Below are 18923 nucleotides of genomic sequence, written 5' to 3' on the forward strand. Positions count from 1 at the left end.
TTGGTCTTAGTGTTTTGTCCTTTTTGGGAGTAAGAAAGTACAGGGAATAGACCCCTGTTCCTTTTTGTAGATGAGGTACTAGTTCTATGGCCTGTTTTGTTAAAAGTGCTTGCACCTCTGTTTGTAACAAAGTTAGAAGTTGCAACGATAGTTTGTGTGCTTTTGGGGGAATATCTGGAGGAAAATGTTTGAATTCTATGCAGTAACCATGTTGGATAATTGATAGTACCCATGTGTCCGTTGTTATGTTTGACCATTGATTGTGAAACATTTCCAGTCTTCCTCCCACAGGGGATGTGTGTTGGGGGAAGGTGATGGCAAAGTCACTGCTTGGTGTTAGTGGCCTGCTTTGTGGTTTGGAATTTTCCCCTGGACCTTGGGAATTGTCCTCTGAAGGACCCGCAAAACACCCCTCTCTGATACTGTAATTGGTATGAGGGTTTTGTTTGAGAGGTGGATGGTTCTGATGACTGTGGTCTAAAACCTCCCCTATACTGCGTTTTTCTGAATGTCCCTCTGTATTGGGATGAGTAAAGCGCTCCCATTGCTTTGGCTGTATCAGTGTCCTTTTTCATCTTTTGAATGGCTGTGTCCACTTGTGTGCCAAATAGCTGTTGTTGGTTGAATGGCATGTTGAGGACAGCCTGTTGAATCTCTGGTTTGAAACCTGAGGATCTAAGCCATGCATGGCGTCTAATTGTCACTGCAGTGTTCACTGTTCTTGCCGCAGTATTGGCGGAATCTAATGCAGATCTTATTTGATATTAGTTATCGCCTGTCCCTCCTCTACCACTTGCTGAGATCTTTTCTGGTATTCCTTGGGGCGATGTTGGATAATGTCGCTCATCTCGTCCCAATGAGGGCGTGGGGGTTCGCTATGCGCCACTGATTGACAGCTTGTGACGCTACCTTCTTTCCTGCCGCGTCAAACTTCTTACTCTCCTTATCTCGAGGTGGTGCATCTCCAGATGACTGCGAGTTGGCTCCCTTCCTTGCTGCGCTGACCACTACCAAGTCTGAGGGTAGCTGCTTGGTGATGAATACTGGGTCTGCTGGAGGTGGCTTGTATTTCTTTTCCACTCTTGGTGTTATGGGTCTACCCTTCACGGGCTCCTGAAAAATCTGTTGGGCATGTTTAAGCATACCTGGGAGCATGGGCAGACTTTGGTAAGAAGCATGCGTTGAGGACAAGGTATTAAAGAGAAAGTCGTCCTCTAATAGGTCTGTGTGCATGCTCACATTGTGGAATGCAGCCGCCCTAGCCAAGACCTGTGTGTAGGAGGTGCTATCTTTGGGTGGAGAGGGTTTAGAAGGATAGTACTCCGAGCTATTGTCCGACACAGGGTCATCATAAAGGTCCCATGGGTCTGTATCTTGTTGCGACTGCACAGTGTGTATGGGTGACTGTGCAGTGGGTGTGGCAAGAGGAGAAACCGTTCTTTGAGGAGAATGCGGAGGAGAATTTGCTGGGGAAAACTGGCGTGGCGGAGATTGTTCTCTGGGCACTTTAGCCTTTGGCTGCTCAGTGTCTGAACGCCCTTGGAAAGCCAGTTTCCTTTTAAATTTGAGAGGAGGTGCTGTTTGGATTTTTCCAGCATCCTTATGGATCTGTAACCTTGCCTGTGTCTCATCAAACTCCTCCATTTGGTGAAGTTCCTCCTCGAATCTGTGTCTTTCTTTCATTTGCTTTGAAAGTCCATGTTCCTCTGTATATGAGGCTTTTTTCGGCTCCGAAGCCGTTTTTTCGGCACCAAAATGCCCATGCTGATAGTAGGCCTCAGTTCCGAAAGACTCTTTCGAGGTTTCGACTCGATGAGTCGATGTCGAGTTTTCTCAGACACGGTGTCTCGGCTCGAGTCCGAAGACTTCGGCGTGGATGTGGCCTTTTTCGGTGCCAAAGGTGTTGCTTGGTCACCGCTTGATCTCTTGTGGGTTGAGCCATGGCCTTCCGGCAGTGGCGTCCCCCAGGCCTTTTGTTTCGTCTTGGACTGACTTTGGGCTTGGGTCAGGGCAGGCGTAACCACGTGCTGGCCTGCTGTGGGTGGTCGGTCTGAGTCAGAGTCGTCCAAATCGGAACCTTGGATGGAGATGGCCATCTCCTCTTCCTCAACGTCGAGGTGCTCGGAACTCTTCGACACCATTTACAGTCGTCTCGCACTTCGATCCCTCAAGGTCTTCTTCGAACGGAAGGACCTGCAGGCTTCGCAAGTATTCTCTCGGTGGTCCGGTGACAAACACAGATTACAGACTGTGTTGATCTGTGTAGGGAGGACTCACTCTGTCCCGTGACTCGAAAACACTTCTTTGAAGAAAAACAACTTGTAACACTCCGAGCCCAACACTAGATTGCAGGAACAGTGCACAGCATGTTTATCTGCAGCGCACCAAATATTTGTCTTAAAGCAACATATTAGAGTTGGCGCACATGTTCTAAGATGAGATATTGGCACAATGCCTGACATCAGTAACAACACTTTGAATAATGAAACTGATCTTCCCTTCAATAATGCAAGCTCAGTATGATTTTTATCAAGTGAAAATAAGTTAACTGGAGACTGTATCGCATAATCTACACATAGCCACTCCAAAATGTATTCTGGACACTATACATGTATTCTTTAAAGTGGTTCAACTTAGAGGCACCTTGTAAAGGAAAAATCTTGTTCAACTTAAAGTTTCCTCTGAGACAGGGCTATTTACAAACAAACGTTTGATTAGCTTGAAACACAGGGCCTCAACAGCCTTCACCTCTTCATGAAATTATTTGATGTAGTGAGGTTTAATATTTAATGGGTAATGCTATTAGAAGTAAATATGGAAGTATGGCTGAACAAAATAGGATTTAGATAGTTATGCGGTCTGAAAGTCTTTTGCTTAGCGTGACAGTCAGTTGTTAAAATAAAGCTGAACAAGGGAAATTACCACACTGTAAATATAAGAGGGTTGAACTTGGTTGAATAATATAGGTGCAAGGTGATAATTTTATAAATTAACAGCAAGGTACAAGATGGTCATTTTATAAAATAATTTTGTTAATTATAAACTATACTCTGGGTACATCTCTGTTAGATATTGTAAAAAGATGAAAGTATAAAAATAATCTGAGATGTGACAAGCTCTGGATGGTATTTAAGGAATTTGGCTTTGGCTAAATAGTTTTCTGGACCTGAAGCTGAACAGTTTGCTGATTTAGCAACTGCCAGAGTTCAAGATTCTGTGTGGTCCGTCAGAGAGATTAAGTACCCACTGTCCCTCTCCTAAACTTAAAATTCCATGGGTCTGCTCAGGACAATTACCATCTATTTTATACCCTTATTTGTGTTTTAATTTTGACCCATCAAGAGCCTCATAACACGGAATTTAAAGAGCAACAACTGATCAGGCAACTATAGAAAGACTAAAGATGACCTTTAACTGTTGCCAGAGCAAGGTCTTGCTGAGCCAAGGAAAAACAGGCCTATAAGATATCAACTAACTGTGCCTATAAAGGCTGAAGTTTATGGAAGGAACACTGGAAAACAAACTTTTCCCAGCATCGGCTGTACAGTAATAATGTTGAGGGACACCTGGCTGCCAGGATGGCACCCACTACTTCAGGAGAAACGTTGAAAGCCACCAACTGCTGCTGTTCATTCACCATGCACAGAGGTGTAGGTTGTGTAGACTCAGGTGCAGGATGTCATCCGAAAAGGGCAGCAGGATCGAAGGATAAATGCTCATATCATAGCTTAAAGTTTCTGGTCCCCAGTGGTTAGCTGGTATTAACTGACCTTAATGCAAAGCTGACAAAGAGGAAGATCCTTTTAGTAAATTCCTACATGTGCTTGTCTCCCTGGTCTAGCAGGTGGTCAGAAATGAGTTGGGGTACAATCGGCTAGTAGAGTCCTGAACCACATGCCTCTCGGAGAGGGGTGTTATAGGAGGTAGGTAGGGTTCCCTGGAGAAGGCCTGCGCAGCCTTGAAATCTGCCCTTGACTAGCAGGCAATATTCTTGTTTATGACCATGTGTCCAGCAGTATATTTGTCAATCCCTCATTAAACTGCACCAGAGGTCCTGATTAATTTGTCCTGGGTGCAGGACTTCAGTAAGAGCATTAGTTTTGACTTAAGTTGAAGGAATAGTCATATTTAAAGCTTCAGCTGCCATTAGAATGATAGTAGCAAAGGAGGCAGACTCTTCTGTAACCACAGAAGGTAGAGGCAAGTAGCGGCCAGTGCCCACGAGGTATCCAGGCCACTGGCATGCTGCAGGTCATAAAGTAGGTTTTCATCACCACAGAGTTGTGACTGATCAGCATATTACTGTAAGAGGTGTGTAAGAGACTCCAGATCAGACTGTAGATAAGAACGGATTTGGTGCAATGTCACTGAAGGTCACTCCGGGTTCGCGTCAACATTCAAAATGATTATCGGCCCCATCTCCAACATCAGTGGTGTTGGTGCAGACATTGACATGTAGAACTGCAACTTGGGTTGTGGTGTTATAAGAGGTGTGGGATGTAATGGAAGTAAGCCTGGAACTGAATACCTAGTTGGAGTCTGAGTTTGCAGCCTAGCAGTACCCATAACATTGCATGGCAGGAGTAGTGGGACAAAGTGGAGCCATGTTTGGACTGCCTGTGTTTTCTTCAACATTTTTTAAACTTACCTGTAGACTGCAACATAGAGCAACTGTGAGATCAGCCTCAGGTGCAGGAGTGTGCCTGCCCCCTTGACTTCAGCTGAACTTCTCCTAGCTTCGACATTTTCTGGTAGTCCACAATTCAGAGTTTGAATTCAGGGTCATGCATGGCTTTTGGGTATATCTTCAAGCATCTGTCCCCGGATGCAGAGTTGTTTTTGGAGCCATGACATCACAGACATACTTTGTGAGGGTATGTCATCGAGATCTGCCTTACATGGTTTGAGCCCTTTTGTTTTAGGTGGGGGCATATCCCTTGCACAATGGAAAAATTTATTTAGAAATAAATGTGAAAAAATAGACATGAGTCTAACAGAAGAAAGGGACCGAGCTCGCGATCTGCTTTGAAAGGCCTGGAAACAAAAGAACTTACGTTAGCGCACAGAGGTGGTGCATATATAGTGGCCTCATGTTCACATCTGGGGTGGGGCAGAAAAACAATGAGCTGCACAATGTATAAGGGAATTGCTGCTGAAAATTCTCTGGATTCAGTCTGGAGTAGGCGGGTATTCAGAAGATGAGGAATTTGTGGTTAGATGTGTCTATCAGGATACATTATCTGGGACAATGTGACAGTCTTCTAACCTGGGACATTTCTAGATGTTAAGGAGGCTAGTCCTCAGAAAGTGGAGGGCAGTGAGTGATCTGCCGCTAGATAGAGCATCCAGTGATGGATGCCTCGCCTTTAAAACAAATACTACAGCAGTTCCTTCCAAGATGGAGGACATGGACTCAGATAAAAACTCCGGCATAATAAGAGTGGGAAAAATGACATTCCTTACTTACCAGAAAGCAGCGTTTAGCAAACATATCCATGACTGCCTGTGTCACAGACAACTAGAACAGGTAAGCCCTCTTGGCAAAGGCACTGTAGCAGCTTTGCCCCTCGTGGAATGGGCCCCAAAGCCTTCAAAGGCGCTACTTGGCCAGGGCATAGCTGATTGTAAAGCAGAGGGCTCCCACTTCAACTGACTCCTCTTTTCCACCGCTTGAACTTTACTTACGCCAGAAAACTCCATGAAGAGCTGATCATTCACATGATTGTCCTCTGTGAGGTTGATGTCAAAGTTCATCACCCTCTTAGGGTCAAAGTGACAGTCTCTCTTTCTGTTTTGAGGGGTGAGGCAGGGTAAAAAACCCCAACAGTCATTAACTAGCCAACATGGAAGGGAATAATGAAGGTGGTGTAGGGCAGCTGCACTGAAAACACCCGCAGCTCATTCATGCAGATGTTGACAAACGCAAAGAGGAAGACTTAAGTGCCAAAAGCCTTAAGGAACAGTTGGAACAACCTCTAAGGCCGCGAAAATGCCAAAATCAAGTGCAAATCTCATTAGGGAATAACAAATGGTTTCGGGGAGGAAACATGTGAATCAAACCTTTTATAAAACACACCACAATTGTTTACTTGAGAAAAGGTGGTTGGTCAGTTAAACTCAGAAAAGCCAACCAAACAGCTTCTAATGTGCCTAGTGCAAGGCCCAATTGGTATAATGAAAAAACAAACACAAGAATATCAAAAGGTTTGGCTTGTAAGATATCAGATTTTGGGCACCACATTTTTTTGGTGGTACCCAACATAGTCTTCATGAACGAGCATGTGGCTACAAGCATAGCATCAACCATCTCGGAAAGCAAGTCAAACTCATTTAGCGGCCTCTCCACAAACAGAAACGTTGGTTGTGTAGGCCCGGGTGCAGCACATGTGGCCTGTTGATAAGGCAGGAGGTCCTCCGGAAATGGAAGCCTCATCAGAGAACACATGCTCTGGATGCCACACTCTCCTCACTCAGTCTGGGCCAAAAAAAGTACTTGAGACCTCAAGACAGGAGAATTAGAAGTGGAAATGCATACTGGAGACCATCTGTTCATTTCAGATGGAATGCGGAGCCTATTGCAGGCCTTGGAGAGAACACCAACATGCAGAATTCTTAACAATGGCAAATAAATCTAGCATCATACAAGTCCAAGGACACCATCCAAACTCCTAGATCCAGCACTCACTGGATCTGAGCCAGAGCAAGCATTGTGAGCCTGTACTTCCTCAGAAAGGAATTCAGCGGGCAAAGGTCCTACATAGGTATGAGACCCCGATCCTTTGGAATGAAAAAGTAACACAAGCAGAAACCTGTTTCTTCTCCAAGTCTAGCACCTGCTCAACTGCACCCTTGAACTACAGAAAGTTGACTTCCTCCTTTAGAACTGCAGAGTGCTTCTTTGAAAGACATGCCGAGAGAGGTGGGACATGCAGGACATAACCCCATTTAGTAATTCCCAAGACCTATCTGTCTGACATGATGGATCCAGGCAGGGAGGCCAGACATAAGCCTACGAGGGCAAACTAAACCCTTTTGGTAGCAGCTGCAGCAAGCAATAAGGAATTGGAGGATTGCTGTCTTCTGGAATGAACATTGCTGCCAGGCGACATAGGCAGCCTGAAAAACACTGGGCTGATTGTTGTGGCACAGGTTTGGACAGCTTGTGTTTTTAAGCTAGCTCCTTGTAATAGTTCTATATTTTCTATATGTGTGAGAAAACTGTTTAGATGGCGTCAATCGCCCCAAGGCACAATTATCCTCGAATCATTTTGGCATTGAATCATCATTCTCTCTACATAACCTGGAGGCATCGAAAGGCATGTCCATTAAGGATGCATTCACGTCCCCAGAAAACCCAGTTGTTCGTATCCAGGCCTACTATTTGAGTACAACTCTGGTGCCAATAGCTCTGCTGATGCAGTCTGTAGTGTCCAGGTAAGCCACAAGCACATACTTGGATGCATCCTTACCATCATGTATAATTTGGGCTAGTGAAGCCCTTTGGTTCTGCAATACAGCCAGTAAGAGGTGACCTGCCATTTCACAAAAGGCATGGGCGTATCTCAGCAGAAGCCAAACTGCATTAACAGATGTAAACACTAGAATGGCCACTGAAAACATTCTCCTTCCGAAAGCATCAATCCTTTTCAAGGAATTTGGATTAATCTTTGTTAGAGCTCAAACAATCAGGCTCTCTAGTGAAAGTTGCTTATTTCAGATCACAGGATGTCTATAACACTTAGCCACAGGTCTGATGACTCGAAAGCATAAGCATACCTTAGCTCATCTAGCCAAATGGTTATCGTTAATGGCTTCATTAAATGACAAACTACTTTGATGAGCTGGCCCTGGTTGAAGAACCTCTCATTAAATATGCTTTCCTCTCTATGGTGGGCAACTGCAGTTCTAGTGCTTCAGCTGCCCTCCAAATCACCACCACCAATCATCCTTTACTGTCCCTGGGGAGAGTCTACTTCTGCTTTAGGAGATGTCTAGATTTCTGTCCAGCTCTCTGTCATTTTGATTTTATAAGTATACATACAAATAATCCTCCGTGTATGGAGGGAGAGTAACCTGCTCCCACCCTTTTCATCATCAGTGTCTTCATGGGCTCTGGGTGCTTCTTGCCCTGAGTCCCAAAATCAGTACCAAAATAGCAAACACCTGTTGGTGCTGGTGTAAGGGCAGAGGTATTGGACTGGAATATGGCGGTATAATTTCAGAACACAATCTATGCTTAGATTGGGCCGACATTGATTCAGGGTAGATCAGCGGTGGTGACGTTGGTGCCGGAGTAGACTTGGTAAGGGCCCTGTGGGAGCAGACAGTGCTGAAGGAGAACTTACTGGAGTTAGACTAGAAATCCCTGTGACTCAGTGCAGCCCGTAGGCTCACCAGAGGGACTTTAAATTTCACCAAAGCTCTACATCTTTGAAGGCCGCTATTTGCTGGGGGACCAGGTTGTTCTGTAGTGCACCAAGACCCATTAAGTGATCAATTAAAAGTCAGGAGATGTAGTAGGAGCATGATCTGTCTTGACGCCCTTGTGCCTTCTCACTAGACTTACAGTGGTGAGAGGAGGTAGAGTCCCCACTTGCCTTCTTTGTCCTTGTATCTAGATATCACCTAAGACTTCATGGAAAACTTTGGCCAGAGAGTGGATTTTTTGATTATGTGTTCTCAGAGGTCGACCAGACCTGCAACTTTGAGAGGGATCTCTGTTTCTACCATGACTTCTTTTGTTCAGCAGCGCAGACTTTCACCGCTCAGTCCCCAATCTCCTTGCCGTGCATGAGGGCACACTTGATGCACGACTTGGGCCCAGTTCCAAGTAACACAGACATAACCAGAAGCGGGGCAGTGACCAATACCTGCTCCATGCAGCCTTAGCATGACTTTAATCCTGTCACTTTTGGTTGGCACATCATATCCTAGTACACCAAAGTCATATTTAGGGGTCCTCAGAAGACCAACAAAGTTAGTAGCAAAACTCCTGATCTGTGATCAGGCATGTAAAAAAGGAAATTATGTCAATGGGCAGGAGTAGTGCTTACATATAGCACCAGTCCGCAAATTCAAGGGTGGTACAGAATCAGAGTGGAGCCAAACAGCACTACCTATTGGCACGCCTGAGCACTTCTGAAAATGTTTCTAGATCCAGTCAGGCATCTTTGAATATTCTAAAGGTAAGGAATCTGCGTTTCAGAAGTATCCCTCAGAATCACTCTTAATGAAGCACTCTTCATTTAATGACAGATCATAAATTAAGGACTACATGTAAAGTGTAAAAACTATAAATAATTCTAATTCTATACGACTTAAGGAATCTATTTGTCTAAACTAAATGTAACTTGCTCAGAGGTGATGGCCAGTAGAACACTTTCAACATATGTTTGGCAGATTTTTAACACTTTTTTCCCAAAGCATGGGAATTTTTTTCAGTCTTCTTTGCACAGGGACATACGCTTACCAGGACTTGGCCTCCAACATTTTTTCCCTGGGTCTCCTGAACATGAACAGACACATATTGGTTTACTATGGTCTCAGCATGCCCTCAGGTGATAAACTTGGAAATGTGAAGCCGTAGCAAGCAAAATGCTGGTTCAGGTTCTTTTGGTCAAGGATATCACTCCTGGACTGTATTGAAACATGATACATCAAAAGGTTTTGAGCGCTGGGTGCAAGTCCACCTTCTCCCTGACTGCCTGGCCAGTACAATGTGCTTAAGAAGACGTTTCTCAGATTTCCAACAAATTTACCTACACAACATGGTAGTTTCCGTCAGTTTTTCGTTACACAGGAATTTTTAACCCCTAAGGGGTCAACAACATGTGACTGGCTTATCATAGGTCTTTTAGTGTGGTGTTATCAGGCATTAGTGTTTTTTCTAAGGGTTTAAGAAGGGATCCTACAAACTAAAAACTCGTGATTTTTTTTTGTTTTTTTGATGGGGGAGATTCTATCTGCATTATTTGAAACCAGGGTCAGTTGTCAACCATGAGAATCTACCAATCCCAGATGTATCTGCTCTTCCCTCCTATTCGTCTACCTCCCACCATTCTTACTACCAATATAAAAAAAAGTGGATTGAACTGAGGGCAATAACAGCTGCCCCTAACCTCTCCTTCAACCCCATCCACCCGCTCGATCACTGGATAACCCTTGGAGGAGTTAGGGAATCCCTCCTAGGGATGGGGAACCAGTCTGCATTTGAAGCAGGACCACTAGTAGTTCAAGAGGGTCTCTTAAGAAAGCCTTTCCTGAATAGCTCAAGAATTGGTGTCAACCTTTGGAATGCTAGACAAGGCTCAAGCCTCGATCAAAAGGATTTTCGGCCTGAAGATTTTAGGCAGGGGCAGATGAGGCAGGGTACTCTCAGCTGGTCACTCCTTCCAATGAGTCTCCCAGAAGGGTCGAGAAGTAATGATGGAGAACAGGATCAGCACACTTTGGAAGCTTCTTCTCTGCATTAACTGCAGCTCGATGATAGGGATGACATAATGTCTTCAAGGCTAGAATTAACAAACCTGTAGGTAACACTGTGAGAAAGTAGCCTCTTTCTAGCATGGTTACCCCCACTTTTGGCCAGTTTGTGAGTGTGTGTCAGTGTTTGCCTGTCTCACTGGGATCCTGCTAGCCAGGACCCCAGTGCTCATAGTTTGTGGCCTAATGTGTTTGCCTGTGCAGTGCCCAACTGTGTCACTGAGGCTCTGCTAATCAGAACCTCAGTGCTTATGTTCTCTCTGCTTTTAAATGTGTCACTGTAGGCCAGTGACTACATTTACCAATTTCAATTGGCATACTGGACCCCCCTTATAAGTCCCTAGTATATGGTACCTAGATACCCAGGGAATTGGGATTCCAGGAGATCCTTATGGGCTGCAGCATTTCTTTTGCCACCCATAGGGAGCTCAAACAAACCTTTGCACAGGACTGCCATTGCAGCCTGCGTGAAATAGTGCACACACTATTTAACAGCCATTTTCACTGCACTTAAGTAACTTATACGTTCCGTATATGTCTAACCTTCACTTGCTGAAGGTTAGGTGCAAAGTTACTAAGTGTGAGGGCACCCTTGCACTAGCAAAGGTGCCCCCACATAGTTCAGGGCCATTTCCCCGGACTTTGTGAGTGCGGGGATGCCATTACACGCATGCACTACATATAGGTCAGTACCTGTATGTAGCTTCACAATGGTTACTCCTAATTTGGCCATGTAACATGTCTAAGATCATGGAAGTGTCCCCTCATTCCAAATCTGGTGTTGGGGAGCCAATTCAATGCATCCTTGGGGCTCCACCATGGACACCTAGTACTGCCAAACCAGCTCTCTGAGGCTTGCACTGCAGCTACAGCTGCTGCCACCTCACAGACAGGGTTCTGCCCTCCTGGGGTCTGGGCAGCCCAGTCCCAGGAAGGCAGAACAATGCATTTCCTCTGAGAGCAGGGTGTCACACCCTCTCCCTTTTGGAAATGTGTTACAGGCTGGGGAGAGGTATCCTCCCCTCCCTTTGGAAGTGCTTTGAAGGGCACAGATGGTGCCCTCCTTGCATAAACCAGTCTACACCGGTTCAGGGATCCCTTCTCCCCTGCTCTGGCGGTAAACTGGACAAAGGAAAGGGGAGAGGCCACTCCCCTGTCCATCACCACCCCAGGGGTGGTACCCAGAGCTCCTCCAGTGTTTCCCAGACTTCAGCCATCTTGCTTTGCAAGGTGTGGGGGCACTTTGGAGGCCTCTGAGTGGCCAGTGCCAGCAGGTGACATCAGAGACCCCTCCTGATAGGTCCTTAGCTGATAAGGTAGCCAATCCCCATGTCAAGGCTATTTAGGGTCTCTCCTGTAAGTTCTCTTCAGATTCTGCATGCAAGTTTCCTTCAGGAATCCTCTACAACAACTTCAGCATCCTCTGACATCAGATCAACCACAGCCTGCTCCATGAAACGCTGTAACTGCAACAAAGTGTCTACACGAGACACTTTCCTTCAGCAACCTCAGCTCCAAGTCAGCAACTGCAACAGTTACCACGATGTGCATGCTCTGGGGACTCCCTGTCTTCATCCTGCACCAGAAGGACCGAAGAAATTTCCTGTGGAGTGACAGAGTCACTCCCCTGGTCCAAACAGGCACCTTCCAAGGCGACGACTGGTATCCTGGGACTCTTCTCACAGCGCTGAGCGTCCTCCTAAGGACACAAAGGGTGGACATCATCGACAGACTGTCCTGCGGTCCTGCTGACGAAATTTGGATGAGGTAAGACCTTGCCTTCCCCGAGAACGATGGTACCCCTGTGTTTTGTGTCTTCTTTGCCTCCAGAGGCCTCTGTGCACTCTTTGCAAAATTCCTTTGTGCACAGCCTGGCCCAGGACCCCAGCACTCCACCCTGAGATGCTCAACTCGCCAAGTTGTTTTCCGGCGGCGTGGAACCTTCTTTTGTTGTGCTGCATCAATCCTGATTTGCACGTCAATTGAATTCGGATCCTGCGGCTTCTGGGGGTGCTGGCTGGCATCCTGAGGGCTCTCTAAAGTGCTGAGAGCCCCCTCTTCCTCCTCACACAGAGTAGAGGCCCCCAGGTCCCTCCTGGGTCTATCCAGCGTCATTTTGATGAAAAACGCACTTTTGCCGTAGCCAAGGCTTGTTGGCGCCTTCCAACATGAAATCTCGTCTGCAACGATCTTCACGCCGTGGGACATCTTTTGCATCATGCAGGAACCCGCTGGCATCTTCCTAGGGTGCATTTCTGCAGTCTTCAACAAAGCAGGGACTCTTCTTTTGCACCCTCTTCTGGGTTGCAGGGGCTCCTGTCCTTCCTGGAACTTCCTTCGACTTCTGGACTTGGTGCCCTTCCTTTGCAGGTCTTCAGGTCCAATAATCCAGCAGTTGTTCTTTGCAGACGTGGTTGGCTGCTGCAAAATCCCCAAAACGAGGTGTAGTGTGTCCTAAGGAAACTTGCAGTACTTTACTCCTGCTTTTCTGGGCTCTGGGGTGGGGTAATTTACTTACCTTTACTATATTCTTACTCTCTCAGCAATTCTGCACAGACTACACTTGTCTAGGGGGGAATTTGTGATTCACATTCCACTTGTTAGTATATAGTTTGTGTTGCCCCTAGAACTATTTTCTCCCATTGCATTCTATAGGATTTCCTACTGTTTGCATTGCTCTATTATTATTTAATTGTCTACTTTTGGTGTCTAGTGTATATATTGTGTATAATACTTACCTCCAGAAGGAGTATTGTCTCTAAGATATTTTTGGTACTGTGTCACCCAAATAAATACCTTTATTTTTGGTAACACTGAGTATTGTCTTTACTTGTGTATAAGTACTATGTAACTATAAGTGGTATTGCATGAGCTTTGCATGTCTCCTAGTTCAGCCTAAGCTGCTGTGCTATGTCTACCTCTATTAGCTTAAGCTGCTAGAACACTACTACATTCACTAACAAGGGATAACTGGACCTAGTGTAAGTACCCAAGGTACCCACTACAAACCAGGCTAGCCTCCTACAAACAAGGAGAATCCCTTCTTTCCTTATAACAATCCACTCAAGGCTTGCAAATTACACCACCAAGCAGAAATACTCAACAGGAGACGCTTGAGTGCTCTAAACGGTAACAGGTTTTCGGAGAGTTTTAGGGCTCGAATTCAGTGTCCCAGATGCACAAGTTCTAGGGTCCCGAGAAGGGTTTCATAGACCAGGAGGTGGACAGGAAAGGTGTGAGGATCTTTTTGCAGCCCGAATTCTTTTGTTAGCAATATTTTTGGGGTGGTGACAGACAAGGTCATCATCAGGGATTTAAATGAGTGGCTAGTCTATTGGCAAGTCAAGATGGTGGGGATTCATGTACTCCAGGACATTTGCACCCAGGTGACTGGATAGTGCCTCTGAATCTAAAGTACGTCAGTCTAAGGGTGCCTATTTTTCTCCACATTGCAGTTACCTGTTATTCACTCAGAGGGGGTAGGTGTCTGAATTTGTGTCCTTACCGTCTGCTGTGTTATCAGCCCCCTCGAGAGTAATCAAGCAATGCAGGCTGGTTGTGAAGTATCTCAGAGTTAGAGAAGTGAAATGTTTTGAGTTCCTGGAAGACCTTGCTGGTGAACCAATGTGCTCAGCACCTATTGTCCCATCAGAGTATACAGTACATCCGCTTCAAAGCTAGGGTTTTTTTTTTTTTTATGAAGAGACATGCTGGAGTTAAAACTGCTTTATCTATTACCTTATTCTGGGTTTGTTACCAATCAGTCACAGCAGTATTGCAGCTTCCACAAAAGAAGATCACGCATATTCAAAAGAAACACAGGAAATACTTCCTAAGAGAACAGATCTCACTTAGACAGGTTGCACGGATTGTGGATCTGCACTCATCCTTCAACCCAGGAACTTTTTATGGGAGACTTAAATTAAAAGCCCTTCAGAGACTCCAGTTGACCTCTCAGTTTCAACTGACAAACCATTCATCATAGGCCAGATCAAGTGGTGGCTGCAAAGGAGAGGGGAACTTCTAAACAATGCCAGGCTGGGGAATCCTATGTGAGGATTTCTCTACAGGTGGGAAGTGCTCAGGTCTCCACAACAATTGCCTGGAACAGCTGACAAGTTTACTTCGCAGAATGATAAAGGACAGAATCAAGTCCTGCATTTTGCAGGGGATGGAGAACATCTTGAAAATGAGGGATATAAACACCAGACATGGGACTCACTCGACATTCCTGATAGGACTGGTAAGGATTGTTGGCACTTATTCCTGCAGAACCAGACAGAGAAATCTGCCAAGTTGGCAGAATGCAGTGGACTGGAAATCCGGGTAACCTCCAAGACTCTGTACCAGGAAGTGGAACATGATGGTCTACAAAGGATTTGTCAGATTGGACCTGTCCACAATCGGCCCATTTGCACCTTGCTGGGATTATCAGCTCCCTAGTTACATCAGTAGGAGGTCCAATCAGGGAGCAGAGAGTAGACACTTTCTTGCAGGAGCAGGACAAAATGGTACTGCAGAATTACAAGAGTAATAGCCCAGCTTCAAAGACAGTTGGCAAAACCTAGCACTGGGTACTTCAGTGTCGCGGTCCCAAGTTTGATTTGTCATTCTGATGGAAGTCATTGATTCTCCAATCCGTCTTCCCTGATATCTCAGCGTCTGCTAATATACTGTGTAATAGACTAATTCCAGGATATCGCTTAAAAAGTGAATATCAGCAAACAATGTCTGCAAAAAAATTAAAATAAATCATCCCGAATCCAAGACATACATACAATCATCCCAAAGGTTCCCCCGAGTGCCTACTAAGAAGATTTCTTAAGATCACATCTACTTGTAGACCAAATTCAAATGCATAGTGCTTATTCACATACCTTATGATTATGAGTGAGGATACAGTATTGTTGAAAACTGGAGTGAATTTGACTTGAACTGACTTTTTTTCTCCAGGTTTTAAAATTATATTTAAAATCGAGTGCCGAGAAGGACCTTCTACAAATCCAGATTTACTCTGCAGAGGTTGCCCCTTAAAAGTCAATGAGAAAAACAACAAATATTACATAATGTATTGTATTTTTCAACTTTTCTGAAGAAAACACATTAAACTTGTACTTGTCATGATATAATATCCAACATTCTGCACAGTGCAATGACCCCTGTTTTTTTCATGTCCTTAAAGAATAAGTTACTTTTCTTGGGTAACGCCTTATTTGGCCAGATCTTGCAACAGATTCCTTACTTTAGAATATTTCCCAGGTGTCAGAATGGATCTGGAAAAGCTTGAGCAGTATCTCTGTGTGCCAGTAGATGGTTTCATTTGACTTATGGGTCACGCTGGAAATGTGTGCAGTATCTCTATAGTTGCCACATCAGTAGGCTGAAATCCTTTTCTTTTTGTGACATTTCCGCATCAGAAGCATGGAGCCACAACAGAGTGCTGATGGGCCGATCTGCAGAAACTAAGGACTTTCAAGGGTCACTGCAGGAAGAGAAATCTGTTCGCAGAGTATGAAGGAGGGGCGGGTTGTTACATAATCTGAGGCTGTATAGAGTCTCTACCAGATAAGCCATTACTGAAGGTACGTAACAATCTCACAGACATCTAGCCGCAGATTCCTTACCTTCGAATAGATACCCAAACACCACCACCCCAGAGATGGGTTTGCAAAACAGATTTAGACCAGAAATTTCTGGAGGAACAAATTGGCAAGGTGCCCGTCAAAACAGATCTGACTGTCTAGGCAGTAGTGCTTAGTAAACATGTTGAGACGCCCAGGTCGCATCCTGGCAGATGTCCAGGGCAGGAACAGAGAGGATGACTATTCTTAATCTGATAAAATTCTCCTCCCATTAGAATACTGGCATCAATTTGTGTACGGATGTAACTGAATGGCCTTTACACTTCATCAAAATGAACTCAAAAGTAATTAAGGAACATCTACAGCAGACAATGACTACTCCACAACTTGGGCTTTACCAGCACTTCCCAAAGTTGTCACTTCATTCCAACACAGAGGTTAATCTTCATAGGAGTGGTGCTGTACAGTTACAACATGAAGGCGATCCCTCCTCCTCTGTGACTGCAGCTTGCAGGTCCAGTCCTCTTCTGCTGGTCTGATACTAGCTACTGGGTGTGACACTTGACTCCTCCCTAACCAATCAGGTAAAACGTTTCTGGGGACAAACCAATCCACTTATTCAGCTTTTCCTATTTACCCTCCTGCAAACAATATTTAAGTGTCCCTTACTTTCAAAATGCAAGATGGAGAACCCCACCAGGATGCCTTCCTAAGTAGCAGATAAGCTCTTCAAATGGAAAATTTGTTATAAATGAATAAGTCCTTGCTGGGCTAGAGACAACACAAAAAGAAACCCTCCAGAAAGTCTGACTTGAAGTGGATCTATCTGCCAAGTAGCATCAAACTACAAATGTGTTCCAACCACAAGCGTCTACCGATTTGGTGGAGGGACGCCTGGATGCCAATATGTAAATCGGCAATCAGGGGAAGAAGGCTGAATGCTGACAACTGCTGTCACTCGATCTCCAAGTATGGAAGTGGAAATTGTGCGGGTTCTGGTGCAGAACCCTGCCCGTTTCCTGCAACAGAAGATTCTTCTTAGAGGACAGATGCTCAGTTTCAAGAGTTCTGGACACCACACTCTCCTTGCCCAATCCAATGCCACTAGATGGCTTGAGCACCGGTAATTCACGTCCCACTTCAGATCTTGAGGTAGTGGCAGAAAAGCATATAGGAGTCTGAAACTCCACTCTAGGCAGAATGTGGCTGCGAAGGAGAGCAGTCTTGTAACCTACAATGGGCTAAAGTGTCAATACTGCGTATTCTAGATGGTGGCAAAAAGATCGAGTCAGGGTTCTCCCCGTTGGTGGAAGAGACCCTGCACCACCTCGGGATGTAAATGTCATTTGTGATCTGTTAGGTGTTGGTGGCTGAATTTGTCCACCGTGGTGTTTAAAGAATCCATCATCAGAAAAATCCCTTGGCGCTCCAGCCAGTTCCAGAGACATAGTGCCTCTGGACACATTACAGGACCTCACATCGCACAGATTGCTGCAATACCATTTGGTGGCATGGCAGGAAGACTTTCAATGCCAACTGGATGGTCTGTAACTCCAGTTCACTGATGTAGAGTTGGCCCCCACCAGAGACCAAATGCCTCAGACGTCCATCTCTCCCAGATGGCCTCTCAAACCCAGAGTGATCAGTCACCATACATTTTTATTCGGTTATAATTATAACCATAAAAGAACATAGTATCACAATGCATACATCAAAATAATTATGACAATATACACTCAGTGTGAAAAAAAAATCATAAAAATAATAAAAAACAGCAAATAACATCTCATAAAAACACAACCATAATGTTACTTATATTAAAATTCTCCTATAGCAAAACAAGAGTTAATCAGGTCTAAAGAACCTCAATCTCAGCGAAGCTCTTAAAAAGCAGGACACAGCAAATATAACAGGAGCTGAAGGAACATAAGAGCCAGGAGAACTTGCATAAGACTCAGGGATTTAAGTAGCAGGATGATGAACAGTCTTCTCTGATACACAAAAATATTTACAAAACATCAAAAAAATGTAGGGTATCCTGTGAAGACGTATTGTCAAAGCTGCAGGGCCCCAAAATGCCAGGCAGACTCCATCCTCTAGGAGATGCCAAAAGATATTGCAACAGGTTAAATCGGAATTGGGCTAAAAGGAATTTATCCCTCTCAACAGTGACAATGGATAAATATGGTTACATAGACTGAAGTGTTTTTAATAGTATATGCCCCCGCACCATAGGTTTCACCGGTTCCTTCTGTTCTCTGAGAAGGGATTTACGTTCTAAAAACTAATCCCTCGCCGGTTTCAACTCCAAGGGGCGCAAGGACAGGGGGTTATAAAATATAACCTCAATACCAAGGCTAATAAAGACTGCCTTCACATGCGCCAGCCAAGGAACTTTCTGTGCACAATCAAGAGACAGACAATCGGAAATAATTTGCTTATTCAGCAGAGCACCCTCCACCGTACATATCTTGATCCAACATAACAACACTCTTAAGCAGTTATGTATCCTAGCTCCTCATGGGCAGAGAAAGCCATTGTACTTTTGGAGGACCTGCAACATATGCCTTAAAATGTAATTTCAATGGTTTGAATGTTATAAACATGTGTGTGTCCCATACCTTGCTGCCATAAAGAGCCTTGGAGACACATTAAGCCTGGTAGATCTTAGCTAAAATACTAGGGGGCCTGGAGCCCAGCCTCTAGCCCAGCACAAGTGGCCTTCTTGCATCAGTCAGGGTATTCCAAGTTTTATCTGCATGGAACAGTACCCCCAAGGTAGGAAAAAGCCAAGACTTTTGTCAGGTTTAATTTCGCACCATGAACGTTTTTAAACTAGTGGACCTTGGGGCCACTACC

At 44.9% G+C, this 18923-nt stretch overlaps 1 protein-coding gene across 2 annotated transcripts in view; it reads right to left on the bottom strand.

Moving 5' to 3' along the window:
* Window positions 1-18923, bottom strand: part of TMEM131 (transmembrane protein 131) — an 892454-nt gene that overhangs the window by 305535 nt on the left and 567996 nt on the right. For both annotated transcript variants that reach the window (XM_069204268.1, XM_069204267.1), the window contains exon 26: window positions 15360-15511. In XM_069204268.1, the coding sequence (XP_069060369.1) occupies window positions 15360-15511 (152 nt within the window). The remainder of the gene's footprint in view (window positions 1-15359; window positions 15512-18923) is intronic.

Source organism: Pleurodeles waltl, chromosome 8, assembly GCF_031143425.1.
Source record: "Pleurodeles waltl isolate 20211129_DDA chromosome 8, aPleWal1.hap1.20221129, whole genome shotgun sequence".
NCBI classification, from domain to species: Eukaryota; Metazoa; Chordata; class Amphibia; order Caudata; family Salamandridae; genus Pleurodeles; species Pleurodeles waltl.